Raw genomic sequence first — 22,892 nt, forward strand, 5'->3', positions numbered from 1 at the left:
CTAAAACCTCTGATATCAGCAAACTTTCCCCCCCTTCTCTTTTCTAAGACAATAGCTATAATCTTAAGTGCTGAATATTCAATCATATTAACTCTTCAGAGAGTTACTGACGACAAGATAATTTCTGTTTTCTTCCTTCCCAGTAGAAACAAATTGACAAAATTAGCATGTATGTGAATTGAGAGATTTCTATAACTGATATGAAAATGAATAGTCTGGGCAACATTTTTTTTTCTATTTTTCATCCCCTTTAGATGGATAATAATCATGATCAATTTTTATCACAAAATAGTTTTATAAGAACTATAGTATGCTATTATTATGTAAAATTCGTATTTATATTATAAAAGAAAACTGTTATTTTCCTGCATCTTTTGCTTTGTGGTGAATGTAAAACTTATTCTAACTTCTAGAGGTGTGTTATTATGACTAAAAATAATTCAGTCATGGAATATGTTTAAGTGAGGAATATACAATAAAATGAATTATAAAAACAGAGGTTATGTCTCTGCATTATAATAAAGTGATAGGAGAAAACTATTACTAAAAAGGAATCCTAAAGAGCATTTAACTTTTTAAAAATAGGTTTCATTACCATATATAAACTAATTTTCAGAGAATATCTTGTAAAATATTCTTTCATGACATCTCCCTGGACAAAGAGAAGTTTTATATACAGTAAGCATTATTCCCTTATCATCAACTTAATTAAATATAGTTTCAAATAAGAAGTAAGTAGATTATGCCAAATATTCAGTTGTTATTTTCCAGAGAATACGTTATAGCATAGAAAAAACATTGTAGTGGATGCAGGACATTGGCTGACAGAAGCCATACATCTCAAAATGGTGACAGTTAACATCTGTCTCAATGTATCCACTGCCAATAAAGTACTGGAAAAACCACAGTGAACAACTGTTTATCCTAAAGTGATAAGTATAATAATGGGCCCAAACACAAATTTACTTACAGCATCATCTTAACAATGGGGCATATGAATTCCTAACCTGACCATATTTAACATTCTTCACATTTTCAGTGGGATATCCAAGAGCATGATATGTTCAGGTAAAACGGCTTCACATGAACTGAGATGGGCTGAGGGAGCAAACACTGAGCAAGGCTTTGAAAACAGATGGAGTGGCAGATGGGACTGCAGACTGGGTTCACTTGATCTGTGTTAAACAACTCTACTACCCAGTAAGACGGGGCTCAAATCTTACAGAAGCCTTATAAAGTTCGTTCCTTTAGTTCATAGATGCTTTTCCCCACCCTAAAAATAAATATGATTTATATCTTAAACTTTGTTCCTTTTAATTACCTGTGTGATAAGTTATTTAACTCAAGTATATTTTCTTACTCATTTTTGGAACAGATGGTAGGAGAGCAGTTGCCTAGTGGAATAAAATGTACATGGATTAATTGTCTAAAAATTGTAAAATTAATTACCTTCCTTCATTGATGAGTTCAATAAATGCAAGTCCTGCATTCTTCTGAATAGAATTCTGCCATTCCTAAAGGAGAAACCAAACCAAATATCAGAAAAATGAGCATGTAAACAAAAGTAACATCTGGTTTAAGGATCATATTGATGTTGTTAACAACTTCCATGTTACATCATTTCTAAATCATTTTTAAATCTATTTCTAACATATGTTAAAATATTTTGTAAGAAATCGAAATTTTAAAAGTAGCTCTGTATCACTTAGTTCAGAAGATGCTTTTGAATATGAATTCCCAGTAAATTTCAGGCTTGAAATTTACTGGATTGAGAAAGTGAGACACAGGTTACAGAAGGCTCTCAGCACAAAGCCTCCTTCCAAAAGAAATAAAATAACTAGTCATGCAACTATACAAGCACTAGAATCATCAGGGAAAGAAAATATTAGCTCTGAATATAGAGATTTTTCACTGAGGCTGCAAAACAAAAATCAGAATTATATACAAGAGATTTAAATTGATTTGGAAATGTTCTAGTTACACATGCATTCCAAGTGACTGAAAACTACATAGGAAAAAGGGTTACGAATGAATTCTTTTGAATTTGCAAAAAAAGGGGGGGGGGAGAAAATAATATACCATAAGTGACTCTTAATCTCACAAAACAAACTGAGGATTGCTGGGGGGAGGGGGTTTGGGAGAAGGGGGTGGGATTATGGACATTGGGGAGGGTATGTGCTTTGGCGAGTGCTGTGAAATGTGTAAACCTGGTGATTCACAGACCTGTACCCCTGGGGATAAAAATCTATGTTTATAAAAAATAAAAAAAAATTTTCAAAAAAAAAAACTATATCCAAATGAAACCTCTCTTTGCTAATCTAGTTTAGAATATATTTGTTCATTTGGCAGTTCCACAGTGTCATCATTATAAATTTGTGATTGTTTTAGTGTTTTGGATTAGGAAAGTATACTGCTTATTTTGTATTCTTCCAATGGCATATTTAGAATATGCCTTAGCCATTTTTTAAGCCCTTTTTAAAGGGTATTGGTTTCTTTTAGTGATTTCAATTTTTTGCTTTTTTATATACCTGGTAAGTTGCATTTTTGGGATTAAAAATCACATCCCTTTCAATAGTACTATAAATAAATGCCTCCTTAATACATTTTATACAAGATCCCTATCGATCACTCACATCACCCATCTATAGGTAATTTTTCTCCACGAGAAAAGTTGCTAAGTTGCTACACACCATGGTAGTCAGCTGACTTGTCACAAATTCACTTTCATAAAAAACAGTCTCTATGTCAACCCTTTCCGCTACTCTTGATCATATTGCCTTTTTAAAGCTTTGCATATATACTGGAAATAAATGTGGTCCCAAAAAGTAGGTACTTGGATTTGTAAATATTTTCTGCTCGAAGTAAATCTGTTAAGAATTACAGAAGAATGCATCATGATCTGTTTCCCCAGAAGGGAGAATCAACAACTTGGGAAAAGAGATGTGGAAGCCTGGGGACAGTAATGATCGTACGAAGGCCTAAATGCTTCTATGGTTTGCTAAATGGTTTTAGCAAAGCCACTTTTAGCTATCATATATAATCTTTAATGAAAATTCATCTAAATGACAAGATCACTATAGCATTTTACAGTGCTTATTAAAACTTTAAAATCATTTCTGTTGAAAATAATTACAGCAAACTCTTTTTCCTATATTTTAATAAAATGGTTTCTATTATCATCGTTTTATATATTTTGTATATTCCCATATATTTATTGCAAACCAATATCCCACAAAATGTGCAAATTTCTCAGGAAAACTTGATATTTATTGTGATATTAGCTTCGAGAGAAAACTGACTCTTATTTAAAAAGAATCATGACACTCTGAAGAATAAATTCTTACAGACAACTTCTTAAACATGATTTCCTTTATAATACTGTTTGTACACCAATGCTCTTTTATCAGCAGAAACTTTAATATGCATAGGATTTTTCAAGAAGATATTTCAAAGTACATATTCAGGTACTACATATGCATCCCAAATTATACCACGTCTAGAAGATCATAGAGTAAAATGTTTTAAAAACTCTGTTCAGATCAAAGATCAAACAAAAGATACCTGTGAGGTGCTTCAGCCCATGAGACACTAATTTGCAATCTTTGATAAAGGAACAGCAGAAATAACTCTGAGTCAAGTCAAGGACATTAGAGTTTAAAGGATGAGGAAAGCCAATGAAAGTATATGACTGCAAAACTTCATTCAAGAATATATGTTTTAGAAGTGTGATTTGTCATTTTTGAGCCAGAGAAAACAGTAGAAGATCGTTTTATATGCCTTTCTAGAAGAGAAACAGTAAGGGCTTATAATGCACTGGTGTTTTGAATAGGGAAATGGAAATTAAGAGACAATACAAAGAAAAGATGTCAGGACTGGATAAGAAATTGGATTTAAGGGCTAAAGTAAAAAAGTGGAACAGTATAGAGTTTAAGTTTTTAGCATGAATGATAGAAAGAATGGTAATATTACTATGCAAATAAGGGTACCCATTTAAGGAAAATCATAGGGTTGTCTTTTATTTTATTAATACATAAGGTATTATTTGTTTCAGGGGTACAGGCCTGTGATTCATCAGTCTTACACAATTCACAGCACTCACCATAGCACATACCCTCCCCATTGTCCATCACCAAGCCACTCCATCCCTCCCACCCCTAGGGTTGTCTTAAGTTTATATTTGTTGGATTTAGAGTGATGATGGTATATCAAAATGGAATGTGGAATTTGGAATTATTTGCACAAAAATATTGTTTAAGGCAAACCATCAGGCAAAAGTCTCTAAAGATGGAATGAGCACTGGGTGTTATAGGCAACTGATGAATCTCTAAATTCTACCTCTGAAACTAATAATATACTATATGTTAACTAAACTGAATTTAAATAAGAATTGTTCAAAAAAGAAGAAACACAAGGAGGATGAAAAGACCTAGGTCTGGATGAATTTTGGGAATCATTCAAGCTTTTAAGATTAGGAAAAGAAGCTGAAAATAGGCATAAGAAAAGATCTAACAAAATTTAAGAATAGCAGCAAAGTATTATAGTACCATTTAAAAGAAAATAGTTCACTTAATACACAGGCTTAACAAAACAAAAACATACAAAAAAACCCCCTTTGATCATTAACATTCTCTTTTTTAGTGATTAAGGATTTAAGTTTTACTGCATGTGAACTATAAAACACAAAATATGGTAAAGCACAAAGTGCATGAAACATACATTGAAAAGCACACACACACACAAAAAGATGCCATTCCAAGGAAGGGGATAGAAAGCTAAAGCCACACCAGCTGTAGCTCAGAACTGGCAGAGGAGCTGATGCCTGAGCTGCCCATTTCTGATGCTGGAGGTGGATCTGGGAATGGAATTGGCAATAGATGTGTAGCTAGATCAGCTCTAGAGATGATGCCGAATCTGGCTGTATCTCAGACTGCAATGCTAGAGGTGGTTGTGGAACTGACTCTAGTTCTGGGCTGACTTCATGTATGTTGCCAGACCTGATAGGAAAACTGGTGATGGAGAGGACTCTAGTCTGGATCTGATAGTGTCTCTGAGGCTAGAACTGGAGCTGGAGCTGCCACTAAGTCTGGAGCTGGTACGAGAGCTCCTGCTGGTATTGGCTGTAGCTCTGCAGCTAGCCCTAGCACTATTTCTGGAGCTAGTGCAGAAGGTGGCTCTAACTCCAGAGTTGCTGGTAGGATGAGTTCTGGACTTGGCCCTAGCTTTGCAGGTGCTGCTGAAGCAAGTACTGCCAATTAATGACGGAACTTCCTCTATCCCTGGAGCTGGCTCTAGCTCTGCTCTGTAGCTGGTCTGGAGCTGATTCTAGCTCCAGAGCTGGCACTGCTTTCAGCTCTGGAGATGGAGGAGGTCCCAGAGCTGTGTGAACTCTAGAGCTTGTTCAAGAGCTGGCCCAAACTATAGGTGCTGCAGCTGGTGCCAGAGCTGGCATAAGAGCTGCTGCCTACGCTACTAACAGCACTTTTGAAGCCATTGTCTAGAGTTGGCAACCTGACACGAAAGACACAGACCAAGATAAGAGTACAGAAGAGATACTGGGAACAGCAACAGCAACACAAGAAAAAAGGAAACCTGGAAAATGAGAGACAGTGTAACAACAGGGAAAAAAATCTGTAATTACACAGTTGAGATACATGAAGATATTGCAAACATCAAAAAAAAAAAAAAAAAAAAGAAAGAAAGAAAGAAAGAAAAAGAAAAAAAGCAAGCAAGCAAGCAAGCAAGCTTAAAAGACAAAGTCACAAGCATCTCCCAAAAGTATAGAAGAAAAGATAAGGTGCCAACAAAAAGATAGAGGGATGAAACAACAATACAACAATAAAAATAAAGAAATTAAGAAAATTAGAGGATCTCCAACAGAAAGACCATATACATTGATTAGGAACTGTAGAGACCATATACATTGATTAGGAACTGTAGAAAGAGTGAATGGTGAAGAGAGAATGGGGAACATGGAAGAGAGGAAATTATCAAATAAATTTAAAACTGTTCCCAGAAATGAAATATCTGACTTAAAACCCCTAGCAAACCACATTATCATAAAATTCTCCTTAACATGAGGGTCAAGGAAAAGGCTAACAAGAAAAAAAGTTTGTACAAAGAATCAAGAATAAGAATGAAACTTAACTTCTCAACAGTAAAGCTAGGAAAGAGAAGAAAAGGAAACACTGCTTGCATGGTTATGGAGAACGTAACACTCAGAACACAATATCCACCACAACTATCAATAACATCCAAAGATAGACTAGTTTCAGACATGCATAAACATTTGCTTTTCATCCATTCTCTTTCCAGAACCTAGTGATGGTGTACTCTGCCAAAACGAGGGTGTCTCTCCCACAGGAGAGACAAGATTATGTTGTGACAGTTACTGAACCTTGGGGGCTTAAACAACAAAGATGTATTTCTTGCTCAAGCTCCATGTCCATTGCGGGTGTTCCCCTCTACATCCTCATCAGCCTCACTCTGGGAGCCAGACAGACAACGCAGCCACTGTCTGGAATGCTGTCGGCTGCCAAGGTGGAAATAGATAATTTTTATCAGATTACAGAGAGTAAAAAATTTTGAATGACAATTTATCATAGCCATATACATAGTTTTGACTTCAGAGTTGTTTTTTGGGTAAGCAGGCAAAATAATTCCTTAGTTTGCTGATGACAATATAATGCTGTTGAGTTCAACTTCTTTGTTATTTGAGTTCAACTTCTTCCTCAGAAAGGCTGAAGTAAGAATTGTTCTTTTCTCAAAATTCTTACCTAAATCAGAGCTCACAAAAGAGGCTCTATCTTGTTTTTCTGCCACCTCTCATTTTCTTTCCTCAGGCAGAAATAGGCATCAAATAGTTAAGTGACACAGAATTTTAAAACAACATAAACTGAAATACCGATTTTCCAAAATGGAGTTAAACATTCGCTAGCTTAAAAGTGTTGTTCTGTATGTCTCTAAACCTCAATTTACTCTTTTTATGTTTTATGTATGCACTATATGATTAGATCTTAGGTAATGCATCTTTGAAGGAGAAGCCACATTTTATTCATCTCTAGTAACTAAACAGCCAGAAGAAACAAATGATGTAATTTCTACAATGACTATACTACAGCATTAAGGCAACAAGAGGTCAATTCTATTAGGTTAGTGACATTGGATGGAAAACAAAGAAAAAAAATCCTATGAATAAAATGTAAGAAATATTGTATTCCCTAGTAATCTGTTTTCTAGGGTTTGTTGATAGTTATTTGCTATTCACATTTGAGTATTTTCTTCCTTATGATAGAAGTCTACTGGGTTGCACATTAACATGTTCTGAATGAGAATAGAGTGATTTTACAGGCTTTGACTTAAGTAAGGGTCAAAGTGGATTCCACCTAATGTTAAATGAGTATAATTCAAGTTCTGAAGGTTTTCAAATTTCCCAAATAACTGTAACAACCAATATGCATAATTTCAATTTATCAAGTCAATTTCAGCTAACCACATTAACAACCAAGGTCACAAAAATGCTACCAATTGTCTTTCTTTAAGAGGACTTAGGTTTTCAATTTTCAAACTGTGGTATGAGATAAAAAAAAGTGCGAGGCAGGAGATAAACGAAGTCCCAGGATATACACAGTAATCTCTCTGGCATCTGAGGGAAAAAAAAGTCGAGTAATTGAATTCAAAATTATGAGTAATATAGGAATGATACAGTAAAATTTAAAATACGAGTTTTAAAACCGAAGAACAAATCATGTTCATGCTTACAGTGGGCTGCATGGGGTACAGTTAGGTCCCCTTCCCCTCCTTCCAACTATGCTGCATTCCAAGGGGCTGCTTCAATAGAAGAGTTGGGAAAGTAACGACCTACGCCATAGAAATTGCACCAGACCTAGAGATTTGAAGTATGTTTGCATCACCAGTTGTCTGGGATTTAGAGAATTCAGTCTCTCCTGGTTTTGGTGAATTTTAAACAAACATTTCATAAGGCAATGAAGAAAACATGGAATTTTTTTCTTCCAACTACTTAGAAAAACTAAATGAGAGAGAGAAAAGGGGATAACAAATATTCCTCACAAGATGAAGTGTATTTTCCCTCTCAGAAAATGTCAGGATCAAATGTGTTTTTAAAACTTACATAATGATTTCTGAGTGACAGTTGTAAAAGCACAAATTATTTAGGCATCTTTATCTGAAAATTCCAAACTCAGAAAAATATGGTCCTGAGTACAGAATAGTAAATAAAAACACAGGCATTCAAAGAAAAAAACCTGGACTGTGAAGGGAAAAGTGTCCTATAGGAAAACTATAACTTGTAACAACCGTTTATGTTGGCAAGACAATAAATCTTTTTTTCTAAGCAGGTAGCAGGGTGAGGAGCAGAGGGAGAGGGAGAAGCAAACTCTCGGCTGAGCAGAGAGCCTGATGTGGAGCTCTGTCCCAGGACCTTGGGATCATGACCTGAGCTGGAGGCAGAACCTTAATCAAATGCGTCACCTAGGCACCCTGACAAGGCAATAAATCTTCGAGTGTTTAAAAAGAAACGATTATTTTAAAACTTTGGAAATGGGATCAATCCTAAATCATTATTTTCTCAATGCCTAATACTTTCATTAGCCATCTAAATATATAATCTGAAATATAATTCTTTATATTTTGTAGTGACTTGCTCATACATATGTCTCCCCACTAGATCATAAATTGGTTATTGAAAGGAAGGATCTTATTTTATTTAACTATACATACCTACTAAGCAGCAAGTGTCTGGCATACTGTATAGACGTAATGTATTTTTGTTATTGAACTGAATTTAATCCTCCCAAATCAAGGGTATCACTTAAATCTATGGTTCTCAATTTGCCTGAAGAAAAGAATCAACAGGGGAATTCTTAAAAAGTACTAATCATAACAGAATAATCTCTAAGGATAGGGCCCAGGCAGAGAATAATTTAGTCATGAGGTGATGTATATATTTTCTTTCAAGTTGATCGATTATTTAAGTTTCCTTTCTAAATTAGTGTATTACTGCATCATAATTACATAATTTACACCATAATCATTGAAGTATCCACATCTCTAAACTAACATCATTATGAAGGTCCTTTTCAGCTCTGACACGGCATTTCATTCCCATGAGTGGTATTTTTGTAAGATTGAAAGTGTTAACTTATTGTGACTGTGTAAAAGAAATGTGAGTAACGAATGAGGCTAGGCGATCATCATATTCTTTTAGGTTGGTGCACATTTGATTTTGTATTTCAAAAAGTGGGTTTTTAAAAAAGATTTATTTATTGAGAGACAGAGAGAGAGCGAGAGAAAGAGACAGAGTGTGTCCAAGTGCAAGGGGCAGAGGTAGAGTGAGAGAATCCCAAGCAGACTCCATGCTGAGCAAGAAGCCTGATGTGGGGCTCAATCTCATGACCCTGAGATCATGACCTGAGCCAAAACCAAGAGTTGGACACTTAAGTGATTCAGCCACCCAGACACCCCAAAAAGTGTTTCTTAAATGTACACTACCATAAAACTGGGATTCTAGGAGTTTCAAAAGAAAAATTAGGTAAAATATTGAAAGGATGACAAGAAAAGTACTTGCATATAGAAAGGAACTAAGTGTTGTAGTTGCTAACGTATGAACTACATTGAGAGTTGATAAATGGGATATGGCTGGACAGGGAAGACACTTTAATCACTGTCTTAGCTTTCTAACAATTCCCTCTGACAGGTAGACTTAGAGAAATTACTTAAAACAAGGGAAATGGATACATGAGAATGTACACAGAAAGATAATAACTTATTGTCATTTCAACAAAGACAATCTTTTGACAATGTCAGGAAAAAAGTGTACTTTAAAATTGTGTCTACATAGGATTCCAGAAAATCTTCTGACATTTAAGAAAGCACATACACACACACACACACACTCATTCAACTCCTGAAAAAAAAAAAAAAGAACATCTATAAGAAAAGGTGTAAATTAAATATAGGCATCAAATTTTTGTCTTCATGGGAAACATACTAAACTGGGTTTGAATGCCTGCAGAGAGCTGCCAAGTCTTTAGACAGCTTTGTCATAATTTTTTAACTCTTCTGTATGGATGCATAAAATTTCCTCAAGATGAAGGACTTTTTCAGAGAAATGGATATCAAGTTAAGGATCCTTTGAAACTAAACACTTTGAAGACAAATAGGTTCCAGAAGGATGACAATGAAATCCCTATGTTCTCTTCAACAATCACTTCATGGTAGTTAGATGACCTAGTACAAACCTCAGACACAGGACATAATTTTTTTTTTTCCCACCAGTTTTTCCTCATCTACGTCAGCTCAATGCATATTTCTCTTTCCCTTTAGCTTTGCATACAATTAAGTAAACCAACTTAATGTCCTTCAAGACTCAATTCATCTCAAAATCTTTGAAAATATAGAAAATATTTCAAGGTTAAAAAGGGAGGTTAAATTGGAATCTTGTCTTCAGGAACTCCAGAACTGATTTTTTACTTTCTATATCCTTAATGTCTATTTATCATTTACGGCCATTAAAAGAGGTTGGTAAATGCCTCAAAAATTTTTCTAGTGAATGTTCATTATAACTGGCATGCTTATTAATTCTCTGCAGTAAAAGAAATTAATAAGTACAAGGATCAAAGTAAAAATGTACTATATAGAGAGAGAACTAGATTTATGTCATGTGTTCAATGTATATGAAAATAAATATTCAAGTATTCAACATATCATCTGTTCTCATTTTCATTGCTTTTGTTTTTTTGTTTAAGATTTTATTTATTTATTTGACAGACAAGTAGGCAGAGAGGCAGGCAGAGAGAGAGATGAGGAGACAGGCTCCCTGCTGAGCAGAGAGCCTGATGCAGGGCTCAATCCCAGAACCCTGGGATCATGACCTGAGCTGAAGGCAGAGGCTTTAACCCACTGAGCCACCCAGACACCCCTTCATTGTTTATTTTTGTGAACATCTTACTAAAAGCATTATAGGTAAAATTGGATATAAAAAATGAACAAGATGAGATTGGGAGGGAGACAAACCATAAGTGACTCTTAATCTCACAAAACAAACTGAGGGTTACTGGGGGGAGGGGGTTTGGGAGAAGGGGGTGGGATTATGGGGAGGGTATGTGCTTTGGTGAGTGCTGTGAAGTGTGTAAACCTGGTGATTCACAGACCTGTTCCCCTGGGGATAAAAATATATGTTTATAAAAAATAAAAAATTAAAAAAAAAAAAGAAAGAAACAGTATATGCTCCACAAATAAGTGTGGAGGATATGGGGAGTTAGAGAGGAGAAGGAAGTTGGGGGAAATTGGAAGGGGAGATGAACGATGAGAGACTATGGACTCTAAAAAACAATCTGAGGGGTTTGAAGTGGCGGGGTGGGTGGGAGGTTGGGGTACCAGGTGGTGGGTAATATAGAGGGCACGGATTGCATGGAGCACTGGGTGTGGTGAAAAAATAATGAATACTGTTATGCTAAAAATAAATAAAAAATAAATTTTAAAAAAATGAATAATCAATAGCAAAGAGATTAATATGAAGGTCAACCACAGAAAAATCATTAGGTAATATAGAAATACATCTAGTGGGTTACTAAAATTGGTGTATCATATAAACAGGTTTCCCTGGATCCTAACAGATCACTAAATTATATAAATATATTTAACACTTTTTATTACAAATATTCATATGTGTGTGTATACGTACATATACATATACACATAAACATATACTTATATTTGTTTTTCTAATGAAAAATAATCTAGGTTATTTTACAAGGTACTTTTAAACAGCTTTTTTTCTATAACTGTGAATACATACAATAAACAAGCCTATTATATGCTAAGTTGTTGAGGATACTTCTTCCTTGGTGAGAAAACATCTGCTACTAGAAATGATCAGAAAAGGATCAAAGCTATTTAAGAAATAACTTTATTAAATATAAAAATAGTGGCAATTTTTAATATTTTCTATTTAGATAGAAAAACAGTAAAAGCTAGGATAGGATTTAAAAAAAATTTTTTTTAAAGATTTTATTTATTTATTTGACAGAGAGAGAGCGAGAGAGCACAAGCAGGGGAGCTTCAGAGGGAGAGGGAGAAGCAGGCTCCCTGCTGAGCAGGGACCACCCCCCACCATGTGGGACTTGTTCTTAGGACCCTGAGATCATGATCTGAGCCAAAGGCAAACGCCTAACCAACTGAGCCACCCAGGTGCCCCAAGAACAGGATTTAAAAAAAAAAAAAACTTTAAAATTTGTGCCTTTTTAATTAAAAAATTATAAATTTAAATTAAAAACTAAAAACAAATATGCAACATTTAAAATATTAGGGTTTATCTCATTCAAATATGCAGTTTAAGATTTAATGCTAATGTGGTTTTAAAGGCCTTCAGTTTGCTAGAACAATAACTTCTAAAACTTGAAAATAAAACAAATCCTGTACTGGTCTGTAATCAATGAAAAACAGGACTATCTTTCTCTAATTTCCAAGATTTATCATGGAAAAGGTATTTACTTCTGTTCAACAAAATTCGTTTCTGAAGAGCATATCACATGTTTGAGTCATGACTGATATACAACTATTTTATCTTAAGTTGCACTGTTTTGTTAATATTACTCTTTTGATGATCTTTGAGTGTCATATTTTTCTAGGGCTGAGAATTAGTGTATCAGTAGATTGATTCTCAAAACACAATAACTTAAGAAAAGTATATAGTAAAATATAAATATAAAGGAAATTATACCATTAGCTTAAGAGCTCCAGACTGTATTTAACTATGGCATAAAAATGCTGGGTATTATTAAGCTACTATGCAAGTTTAACTTCTCAAAAACTGTTCATATATAACCTAATGATACAACAGACATTTGATATTTCTCAAAATGCACATCCTAAGACCTTTGTACTTAGTCATGTTTTGAGACTACCATCTAGGCCTATACTATAACCCACAATAAAGATCATTATAAAAACTGCCTTATTTTCAAGAATAAATAGAAAATAACCATGTTGCTTTGAGCTGTTGATGCTTTGTTGCTGCTTGGCTAATTCATTCCCACATACTAAATTTGTAGCACACACAGTCTCAATTCATGCCTTGGTAAAATAATAAATCACACTATTCCAGTCATCTATGTTACCACTTAGGAACAGAAGGAACTTTCAGTGTTAAATCCTGAATGCTAAGATCCTGTCATGCGTCACTGGCATAAAGCAGAATTATGTACAGTTACATTAAATATTTTATATTTAATCATGAATAATCACGTAGCAATAGGTTTATAAGCGAGTATAAGAATGTTAGTGTTGTAGAAACTTAGATCTCATTATTTTTAACCCACTGCAAGAATCTTTGACATACAATTAGCTGATTTTTGCTTGGACACCTAAAATATTCTGGGATTCTGGAAAAGCTTATTCTACTTTTGGACTATACTAATATTAAACAACAAAAAGCACAGATATTCATATATGAAAGGGAGAGCATCCTAAGACCTTTGTACTTAGTCATGTTTTGAGACTACCACCTAGGCCTTTACTACCTACCAGCATCTATTACTCACATGTGGCTATTACAAGTATGTGAAATGCAGCTAGTAGGAACTGATATGAGTTCTATTAAAAAGTATATACCTGGTTAATTTTAAATAATTGGTAAACTTGTGTGGTGTTTTGACTTCTGAACAATGACTTGTAAAGTTGGCTCCCTCAAGGAACTGTTACTTGTGAGTAAAATTGTGTTTGTCATTATAATTAACACAAGCTAGTAACAAGGTCATCAAACCAATTTAAAAACAATAAAAAAAAGCACATGGGTGGCTCAGATGGTTAAGCATCTGCTTTTGCTCAGGTTATGGTCCTGGGGTTCTGGGATGGAGTCCTGCATCAGGTTCCCTGTTCAATGGGGAGCCTCCTTCTCCCTCTACCTCTCTCTCTATTCTCATTCTATTTCTAATAAATAAATAAATAAAATCTTCAAAAAAATAAAATAAAAAATAAAAACAATAAAAAAGTGTCCACAAGTGTGCATGTGTGTGTGTTCACACACACACATCTATCTGATTTGAAAGACTTATTATAAAAAACAAGGATATAAAATCTTAACTATTTTTATATTCATGACATGTTGAAATGATACTTAGGTTAAATAAAATATATTAAAATTAATCTCATCTGTGTCTTTTTTACCTTTCTAAATGTGGTGATTAGAAAATTCTAAATTGTACATGACTCACATTTCATTTTTTCAAACGATACTGCTGTAGAGTACCAATTGGGAAAACAATTGCTGTTACAAGAACAATTTCCACTTATACTAATAACAAAAGAAATAACTTTGCATTTATGTGTAGAAATGTAGTTTGAAAAAATATTTATTCAGTGACTAATTGTTATTACTCCTGAGTAATGAAAATATGAGGTAAGGGCAAATTTTATATAACCTTCTACTATTCTAAAACTGTTTTTTCTTTAATGTACAGGAAATACTCTTGAATTAAATATTAACTTGGGCATATACACTTAAATTATTTTCAGCAAGGGTACCAAGACGATTCAACAGAAAAGAATGGTCTCTTCAACAAATGGTGATGGGAAAATTGGATATCCACATCCACAAGTATGAATTTAGATCCTTACTTGGATCATATATAAGAAATAACTCAAAATGGATCAAAAACCCAAATCTAGGAAATAAAACTATTAGAAGAAAATATAATGAAAAGTCTGTATGAACTCAGATTTGGCCATGGGTTCAAAAATATGATACCAAAAGTATAAGCAACAATAACAACAAAAGTAAACAAACTGGACATCACTGAAATAAAAAAAAAAATTGTGTGTCAAAAATCACTATCAAAAGAATGAAAATAACCTAGAGAAGAGGAGAAAATATTTGCAAATCACCGACTTGATAAAGATTTTATATCCAGAATAAAATACACGTAAAACCCAACAATGAAAAAAAATAACCCAAACAAACTCAATTAGAAAATGGAAATGGATGTGAATAGACATTTCTCCAAAGAGGATACAAAATTTGCCAATAGATGCATGCAAAGATGCTCAACATCATTAGTCATTAGGGAAATTAAAATCAAAACTACATGAAATACCATTTTCCACTCACCAGGATGACGATAATTAAACAAAAACAACATATTAAAACAACAACAACAAAAAGAGAAAATAATAAGAGCTGGAGCAGATATGGAGATATTGGAAACTTGTTCATTCCTTATGGAAGTATAAAATATGCAGCCATCATGGAAAACTGGGAGTATCTCAAAAAGCGAAAGAGAATTATCACATACCTCAGCAATTCTACTCCTAGGTATATGTTTAAAAGAACTGAAAATAGGAACTCAAAGAGATACTCGGACATCAATGCTAATACAGCAGCATTATTCACAACAGTAAGAAGGGGAAACAACCCATGTGTCCATCAAAATGTAGGTACTATACATAATGGAACATCATTCAACCATCAAAAAATGAAGTTCTGATGCATGTTACAACATGGATGAACCTTGAAAATATTACACTGAGTGAAATAAACTAGACGTAAAAGGACAAATATAATTCCACTTATATAAAATATCAAGAATAGGCAAATCAATGAGATAAAAAGTAGATTAGAGGTACCAGAATCTGAAGGAATGAGATATGGGGAATTACTGCATAGTGGGTACAGAGTTATTGTTTGGGGTACTGAAAATTCTTGGACATAAATTATGATAATGGCTATATAGCACTGTGAATACAGTTAATGCCATTTAATTGCTTAAAATGCTTAAAAATGGTTTAAAAGTACATTTTATGTTATGTATGTTTTAGCACAATATAAGTATGTATGTAAAATCATCCTGGGGACTGTGTTTTCTCTTTAGTCATGCATTAGCTTAATAAGTAATAATACATATACTATGTGTTGGACCATCTGCTAGGTGTGGGTCACATAATGGTGAATGGAAAAATACAATGAACTTTGTTATGGTATAAATTTGCAGTGTAATTGACATGGATAACATCCATAAAGTAACCTTGGAAGACTTTAAGGCTCTGTATTATCCTTAGGAAGTCTTTCTTTTTGCATAGTTTGAAACAGATATTCTGTTATTTAAAATACTCTCCATAAATATTAAATATACTGATGACACTATATGTAACTAATTTCCTCTACTGGCTGAATGGAATGTTTCCCAAAGAGAAGAAATACTGGACACGATGTTTCTCCTAAAGGGATTTCCAATTAAATGGATAAAAACAATCATGCCTGTATTACATGTAAAGCATCCAGTTAAAACATGTAAACAGATACCTATATTTACTATCTAAATATACTTATTTCAAATGCTAAGGGAAATGATGGAGTGATTAGAACCACATAACACAAATGAGAAAAGCTTTATGAAAGAAAAGAGTTTAGAAATAAATGGAAGATACAAGGTAATAATAGCAATTTTATATTTTGATAATGGTAGTAGTTACATCAATATAAGGAATGAACTTGCTTTGATCTATATACACACAAATGAATGAATGTAATAGCAAAATAGTAAGATAAAGCTGTGGGAAGGGCACATGAACCTCTATGTACTACTTTTGCAACTTACCATGAGTCTATACTTATTAAAACAGTGGAAGAAAAAGAGGACACCAAAAATTACTTATCACATAATAGCCTTTAAAAATAAAATATGTTGAAATATACACAGGACGAAAGTAACAAAACAAAATAAAACAAAACAAAAAACACCACCAAAAAGCAAGAGAATGTATAATGGTAGGGCTGTGACATGCACACACATTATTTTTGTTATTTTTCAATGTTGTGGTAATATTAATATGCCTGAAGAATTTATATAATGTAAACACTGCAAAATAGACATGGGGAAAAACAAACATACCAAAATAACCAGAAAGAAAGTAAAGGCGTGGATATTGTGGCAAAGTATGGGAAGGGGTTTTGGATCAGGGAGGTGATCTATCAGTGACCCAAGGAAATGGGTTTACCTCAGAATATGCTACCTTCTCCCTCCTTTCCTACAGAAATTATAGCTCTTAAGGATTATTCTACAGGTGGCCAAGGCTTACTGATTTCTTTTTGTCTTGATTTTACTAAAATTGTAAGAATTCACACATGAGAAAAGGACTATTATTTCTCATATTTTACTACATGCATACAGATGAACTCAAAACTTCTGTTCAGTCATCATTTTTCTTCCACTTACAATTTGGGTTGGATATGAATTAATTAATATACAAGGATGAGATACCATGTTTGAGTATCACATATACTACAGGTAGCTTAGAAAATAAATATTTTATCATATAAAAGTGATTAACTCAAAATTTATTATACCTCCTAACTTCGCTAGGAGTTGAAATAAAAGAAATCAATAATGAAATATATGAAAATAATCAAAAGTAATTTGATTTTATGTTCTTTAAATCTTTGATTAAATTTTCATTGAGGGATGCTGTAAATAGTTGGGTAAATAACAGTAGTTGAGTCGGCTCTCCTGTTGCAATTGTGCAGTAGGCATTGTCCCCAAGATATATACCACGGAAAGTTTCTGATTATTTCATACTTCTGTGGTCTTTCTTTTTCCTTCAAAATGTCTATATTTTTACTATATATTTTCTAATAATGTTAATGTTCTAATAATTTTATTATAACCCAAGTCGAAAGTAATCTTTATACATCATTATATTTTCAATTTCCTGTTATACTTCTGTTTATATTTAAGACATATTACAACCGATATATTCATCACAATTCCAAAAACTTTAAATGCCTAATGTGAGGCATTTGTGCCTAATGTGAGATGACATTATACCAGAGATAAAAGTTCAGGTCAGGCACTGTCCAGAGAAAAAGGCAGGGATTTATTAGATAGATATTCAGGAATGAAACCGTGGCTTTATCCCTTCTAAAAAGAGAGGCAGAACTTGTGAAAGCAAACCAGGAACTACCCAATGCTAATCACAAGTTAGAAATTTTTCAATTTCTCAGCCTCAATTCTATGCTATTAACACACTACAATATTTTATATTAAAAAATACCCTTGATGATGGGATGCCTGGGGGGGCTCAGTCAGCTGAGCCTTCAGCTCAGGTCATGATCCCAAAGTCCTGGGATCAAGCCCTATGTGGGGCTTCCTGCTCAGCTGGGAGCCTGCTTCTCTCTCTCCCTTTATCCCTCATTCCTGCTTGTGCACGCTCTCTCTCTCTCACTCTCTCAAACAAATAAATAAAATTGCAAAAAAAAAAAAAAAAAAAAAGTACGCTTGAGGAAACATTGTTTCATATACTGCCTGGAAATGAGTTAACTCCCTACATCACAAATTAAACATAAATAGATATATTATATGGTTACTTAATTTATCCTGCGTTTTATTTGAGTCTAGCCACTGCTCTAAGCATGTCATAAGTCTGTTTCTCACCTGACTTTTGTCAGTTTCCCTGGCCTGAATCTTCTTTCTTGCTTATGCTGTGTAGAAAGTCCATTAGCTGCAACAGATCCATCTTTCTTCTACCTCAATAAAGCTTCCCACAAAAGTCTTACTATTGCTTCACGGGACCAGTTTTCTGAACCATATGTAGTATTTGATTATATTCAACTCAAAATATCATGTCATAATATTTTATTGTCATTGATTTCAAATTCAGCTACGTAACAGTTAACAGTTTCACAGAAAGTACCAGACTCCTTTTAGAAATGGAAGAACATTACCAATAAATCTTCAGTAACCATCACAATGCTAATACTAAAGGCAGTCACTTACAAAATAATTGTGACATAATTTCATCAGACAACTAGGATTTCATATTTCCAAAGATGCTTTAAAAAACAATCTAGTCTACCTCTAGTTCTCTTACACTTAAAATTTTATTATGCACACCCGAATTTTTTTTCAATACTCATGGACAAGTATGCTTTACTAGGTCTCCATATTTAGCTCATCTATATATTTTTTTAACCACCCTCTCCAGTTTATTATAGTTAGAAGGAAAGTATGTCCTTTTCCTTTGTACCATCTGAATAAACTGTATCAATTTGGAGAAAAAATGAAAAATTTCAAAGTTCAAAGGCCAAATCATTTGGAAAAGGAAGACTATTCTTCAGTTGTGGTTCTTTTGTAAGTGCTGTGTTTAGAAGTCCTGGGTCAGAGCCTTGATTACATCAGTGCAGTCACTAAAGTCCTTTTTACTTAAGTATACGAAATAGTTAGAAAAAAATAAAGGCAAATAAAACCACAAAATAATTCATGTTAGTAACTCCATACACAAATCCTGAAGACACTTGCAAGGCTGACTTCTATTTTATATTACTTATACATTTGGGGGTTTCTAATGAGAATAAAAATGATTTATTAAGCATACATTTTGCTTAATCAGTACTTCAAGTCAGAAAGTCTGAATACTGGGAGACATTATTTTTACATAAAAGTTTCTCAATTTATAAAACATTTTCTATTGACAGATAAGGCACAGAAAAATCCAAGTGACATCTGCTAAGCTTTACTTAGGAAAACTTAAAGAAATCCTACGGGATAACATCACTCAATTTTTCCTGGAGTACCTCTGATGGAGACTTCCTAAAAAAAAAAAATCTGGAAATAATTAGAAACTATTATAGTACCTAAAAAAGTTTACTTGAAAACTAAATCTGCTATTCATCAAAGACCATAATACACTCAGAATAATGTAATGGAAAAATAAGGTACACATATAGAATAACATAAAGCACCTCAACCAAATCTGATTGCAAAACATAAAAAAGAAAAAAAGAAGGTTGACAGAACACAGTATCAGACCCATGATATACTGAAGCACTATGTTGGAAAAATTGCACTTAACAGATTAAGCAATGATTTGTTAAACCAGTATATATTGATTATTTTACTTATTTTAATTTACTTCTGTTCATTTTACTTCCAAATGACAAGAAACCATTTTTTTTAAAAAAAAGATACTAAGCACAACTTTAATACAAATTGAAAGGGAAGAAGAATCAATAGTTAATTCTTAAAATTTGCTCTTGTCAATAAGATCTGCATGGAAAAGAAAAGTATCCAAAATATAGTAAAAAGTATTTTGGGTATTTCTGGAGCAATAAATGCGATATAATGATAATGCTAATAGCTTCTTAAACTAAAAATATGTTCTCTACAGAGACCTAAAATTCCACTGGGGGGTAGACTGGATGGCATGTCCCTTGGAGTTTAAAAGGCTGTCCATATGAACTGAATTATCCTTGACAAGTACCTTCAGACACTTGTAATATGATCTCATGTAAATTTAGACCATATTTTGCACACAAACCAGTGGCGATAGTAAGTTTATTCAGGAGCTCAGATAAGAAGGAAAGAAAAACTGATATCCTTAATAACAGTTGTTCAACATGAAATTTCCAAAATGAAAAGCTTAAAAATAAAAGCATCTAATGTGTTGCAGCAAATGAAAGAAAAACAAATATTAAGAAAAGTGTTGCATTTTTTTTTCTTTTCAACCCTTAGCTACCTAGTGTTTCCATGCAAAATTCTATCCTTCAATAGCTTATTTAAATTGGAAAAAGAAAAGCACATTTTAAGCAAATAAATAAACTGGAAAATACCATTTGCACTGGAGTTATAATAACATAATATAATCAAAATATTACAACAAATCATAACACAGAGCTGTAAATGTTTACAAAAAGCTGACTATAAGGCAAAACAAAAGGACAACTCAGAACTCTGCAGCTTTAAAGATTGCTAAGGATTGCCTTCTGCCTTGGCACAGACAGCCCTACAAACTTTGCTAACTCTCCAGGGATTGGCTCCATCGTCCAAGAGACACATTAAGGCCTGTAGAAGAGAACCAGGCTTTGGAGAGGGCCAGGCCAGGCAAGCGCCTTAGCATCATTAACTGTATTTAGTTTTCTTTATCAGAAGTCTGCTACTGCTATGGTTGTCCTGCTAATGGATGAAAACAGAATATATATCATCTTGAATTTGAGTAGTAGAGAAAAATGAGAGATTATGTTAAGAAATTTTAAAGGCATGTATATTTTTTTGTGGGTCCTTAAAACCAAGATTTTATACATCCATGGAATAATTAACAATTGTCAAAGATCATGTTACAAGCTAATTTCATAGCAGAATAATAAAGTCCTCCCACTTGAACTGTATTAAAGGAAATTACTAATTTGTTTCTTTAAAAATATTTTGTGGAAAGCAACACTTCAGTTTAACAAAATAGCAAAACAATTGGAAACCTTTACAAACATACATTTTGTAGTCACTTAAATGAGGTATATTTAATCCATTAACCACCTGAAATATTTAAATATACTCTGAATTATTTAAAAAATTCAACTTAAAAATCAAACCAAGAGACATGTTTATAATATTGCTTTGCTGAAACACTGAAGGAAAGTGCACTGCATAGAGTGCTTAAATTTCTCACTCTTCCTTTCAATCAATATCTGAGGCAAAGTTTCATCTCTAGGGCCCTTAATGGCAGGAATTCCTGGAGCCAGCAAATGAGTAATGTTAAACCTATGATTAGATGATGAGGCCATCAAAGACACTAGACCCTAATGCTACATTCTTCTTTATTTCTCTGAACTGCAGTAAAAACCTGAGCTAAAGGAGAAGGAATTTTAAGCTACCTTTTTTTTCCCCCACAAAAGCTTTTTTTTTTTTTTTTTTAATAAATGTACATCATCAAGAACTTAAAAGGTCTGAACAGATCTCTCAGAATGTCTCTTGAACTCAGGACTCCAGCATTAGGAAACAATTTTCAAATGCCCTGCAGATGAACTCCTGCCAGGAATGCTGTTTTCTTTAACTTCTTCCTTATTAATATTCTTATTTTTCCTGGCTGAAAAGGAAGGAATGGACCTAATGGTTTCCCTATGAATATATTCTTGAAGAAAGTAAACCTGAAGACTGGAAATCAATAGGTAAGTTTCGGTTGCTTTGTGTTGGCTAATATTTTAAAGGATCAGTTAAAGCCATATTGTTTATTTGGGAGTTAGTTGTGGCTTTGGGCAGACCTCAAGGTCAGTAACTAGAAAGAGTTTAGATGTATTTTGCTACTGAGGAAGCTAGGAATAAATGTAATAACTACTTATTGTAAACAAACATAACCTGTCTTTCTTATTTTCACATTAAAAAATATTTAATACTTATATGAAAATTAGGATCATTAGGAGACTTGGCAGAGCTAGTAAGAAAAAGACCACTAGGTCCCTAATTTCAGTTATCAGAAAAATGTTTATATATATATATAGTTTCTTATAAATGCTAAGAAAAAAGCCAACAACTACAAATTCTATTTTAAAATCTGATTATTAAAGATAAATAGCATAAGTATATTTTTAGAATGTACACTGAAATGTACACATTACATCAAAAAAAGAAAGCAACAAGGTATTGTATGAAAGACCACTCACTAATGAGCTGTATTTTATACTAGGGCTATTGCATGAAAAAGACTTTGTTTTCATTATCTGTACTCAAATAGAAGAAAACACTTAATAATAAATGTCAGAATAATAAATTCTATGGTACCATTTTTAAACGGTGGAATGTAAAGAAGGGTATCAAAAGATCTGTAACAGACCATATATATATATATATATATATATATGTATATACTTTTTTTTTTTTTTTTTGCAGATAGAGGACAATAGAAGGATAGGAAGGTGGGAAAGAATAAGATAGCTAAAGAGAGGGGAAGAACGGAGAGGGAGACTGAATCAATATTTACAAGGTACTATCATCTAAAAATATATCTTATTTTGTTCATCTGCAGGATAAGAAATGTAAGTTTTAAAAATATGTGAACACACACATATATAGGCACACACATTCTACTAACTAAATAACATTTAAAAAAAAACC

At 33.3% G+C, this 22,892-nt stretch overlaps 1 protein-coding gene across 7 annotated transcripts in view; it reads right to left on the minus strand.

Annotated features, from left to right (window-relative positions):
* NBEA (neurobeachin) overlaps positions 1-22,892 on the minus strand; it is a 685,682-nt gene that overhangs the window by 334,505 nt on the left and 328,285 nt on the right. For all 7 annotated transcript variants that reach the window (XM_059144025.1, XM_059144024.1, XM_059144021.1 and 4 more), the window contains one exon: positions 1,450-1,514. In XM_059144025.1, coding sequence (XP_059000008.1) covers positions 1,450-1,514 — 65 coding nt within the window. The remainder of the gene's footprint in view (positions 1-1,449; positions 1,515-22,892) is intronic.

The sequence above is a fragment of the Mustela lutreola genome, chromosome 13 (genome assembly GCF_030435805.1).
Source record: "Mustela lutreola isolate mMusLut2 chromosome 13, mMusLut2.pri, whole genome shotgun sequence".
Taxonomy (NCBI): domain Eukaryota; kingdom Metazoa; phylum Chordata; class Mammalia; order Carnivora; family Mustelidae; genus Mustela; species Mustela lutreola.